At 31.8% G+C, this 1,837-nt stretch overlaps 1 protein-coding gene across 1 annotated transcript; it reads left to right on the forward strand.

The window, feature by feature from the left end:
* Positions 1 to 61: 61 nt before the first annotated feature.
* On the forward strand, positions 62 to 1,271 carry LOC100792846 (uncharacterized; the record flags this gene model as incomplete). The annotated part of the gene is made up of 5 exons (XM_014762805.3): positions 62 to 219; positions 308 to 428; positions 509 to 673; positions 755 to 823; positions 911 to 1,271. Coding segments are annotated over 5 exons (669 nt in total), but the record flags the coding sequence as incomplete, so codon positions are not given.
* Between the last annotated feature and the right edge of the window lie 566 nt (positions 1,272 to 1,837).

The following is a 1,837-nucleotide window of genomic DNA, read 5'->3' on the forward strand; positions in this document are numbered from 1 at the left end:
TTTTGTTAATATGGCCTCTACCACATGTTTGTTTCCTCATCTATTATTCACCGTGTTATAGGATTGTTACTGCTTAACTGTTGGAACAGTTGACGAAATCATTATTGATGCTCCATGGAGTTATGACAGTTGTCCTAACTGTACAACGACATTTGATCCATCAAAAGGTGGTTCAGCTTTCCGTTCTTGCCATACCAGTGTGGTCGACATAGTTCCATGGTTAGCCATGATCATTTTTTGTACTGACTATTTATTTACACGCTTTGCTGTTTTAGCAAATTTCCCTGAAATTTCTATGGATGTCAAGGGATAAATTAAATGTTAGGATGGAGCATAATGGGGACAAAGGAAACTTCCTTCTCTGGGATGCAACATGTATCAAGCTGTTTGGTAAAACTGTTGGAGAATGTCGAGATGAGTTGATAGCGGTATCTTCTACACAATTGAACCATAGGTTAAATAATGATTCTGTGATTTTTCATTGATACCATATATTTCACCTGTCTAGGCTGGGGATGATATTAAGGTATTTCCAGCGTGTGCTGATGAAATCCTGTTGAAAACTTGGGCTGTCAGATTTAAGTTTCGTTCACAATTACGCCAATCATCTATGTTGGATGTGAGTGAAGAACTCCATCATATTCAATCATTGATAGCCACCCTTGGGTTGAAGGTAATAACTAAATAAGTTTATCACAGTATAAGGTTAACAACAATAAATGGTGTTTCTCCTGTGTTAATATTTTTCATGCAGGAACAATCAAGTAAGGGAAAAGGAATAGCTGTTGAGCCAAAAAGTTCACCACCAATTTTTGTTCCCACGGTGGGTCTTTTGTTTCAATATTGCATCATGTCAAATATTTACTTATGATATTGTTCTTAATATATATATTGGTAAATGTGTTCATAGCCATCGTTGTCACAGTCTTCTGATTACGATCCTGGAAACTCTACATGTTTAACTCCAACCAAAAGGATTAGTTGTCAGCAAACCAGTTCTGATTTTGATTCTGATGAGCATGCACAGTATCAGTTATCAACTAACAAACATATTCAGGCTGAGTAATTGGGACTTTGACAATCCTGTGGCTTCAGCTTCTATGTTTTGTTTAACATCAATTTGATCATATTTAATCTGCTCACTGAGTAGATATGACAATATATTTTGTGCAGTCCACCATCATTTCATAGCAAATGATGTATAAACAATCAAATATCGAATATATATGATATATGATAATTTTTTATTAAACTTAAACTTTTCATTGGTATTCATCCGTGTTATACTCTTTACCATTGTGAATACCATGACAATTTCACAATTATTAATTAAATGAATAACATACAACTATATCAATTAACTATTCAAATTGCGATACCATAGCATATAAATCGATTGGATTTGCTTTATTTGCATATTACTAAGTCAAGTTTGATTGTATGACGAACAAAATACTTGGTTTCATGCAATAAACTGCTGTTGTATTTTATCAATTAGCTTTTAAACATCTATGAGGAGCAATCAACTTTAAATTCTTACAATCAATCAATTAATTTTAAGATTTTAAACATGAAACAAAAAAATTTAACTTATGTCATTTAATGGTTTACTTTATTTATTCTTATATTTATATTTATTTATGTTTTTATATAACATTATATACCACAGGCAAGGGATAACCCTTATAACAGTGTTTCGTTCCTTTTTCAAGCATATGGCAGGGTTTGTTTTTTGCTTTCAAATATGTTGCCATATTACACTGGAATCAGTATTATTATACATTTATATATGGTTTTAAATTTTAATTCAATTAGTATTAGTATTACTATTAATATT

Source organism: Glycine max, assembly GCF_000004515.6.
Source record: "Glycine max cultivar Williams 82 chromosome 10 unlocalized genomic scaffold, Glycine_max_v4.0 Gm10_scaffold_1052, whole genome shotgun sequence".
In the NCBI taxonomy this organism is placed as follows: Eukaryota; Viridiplantae; Streptophyta; class Magnoliopsida; order Fabales; family Fabaceae; genus Glycine; species Glycine max.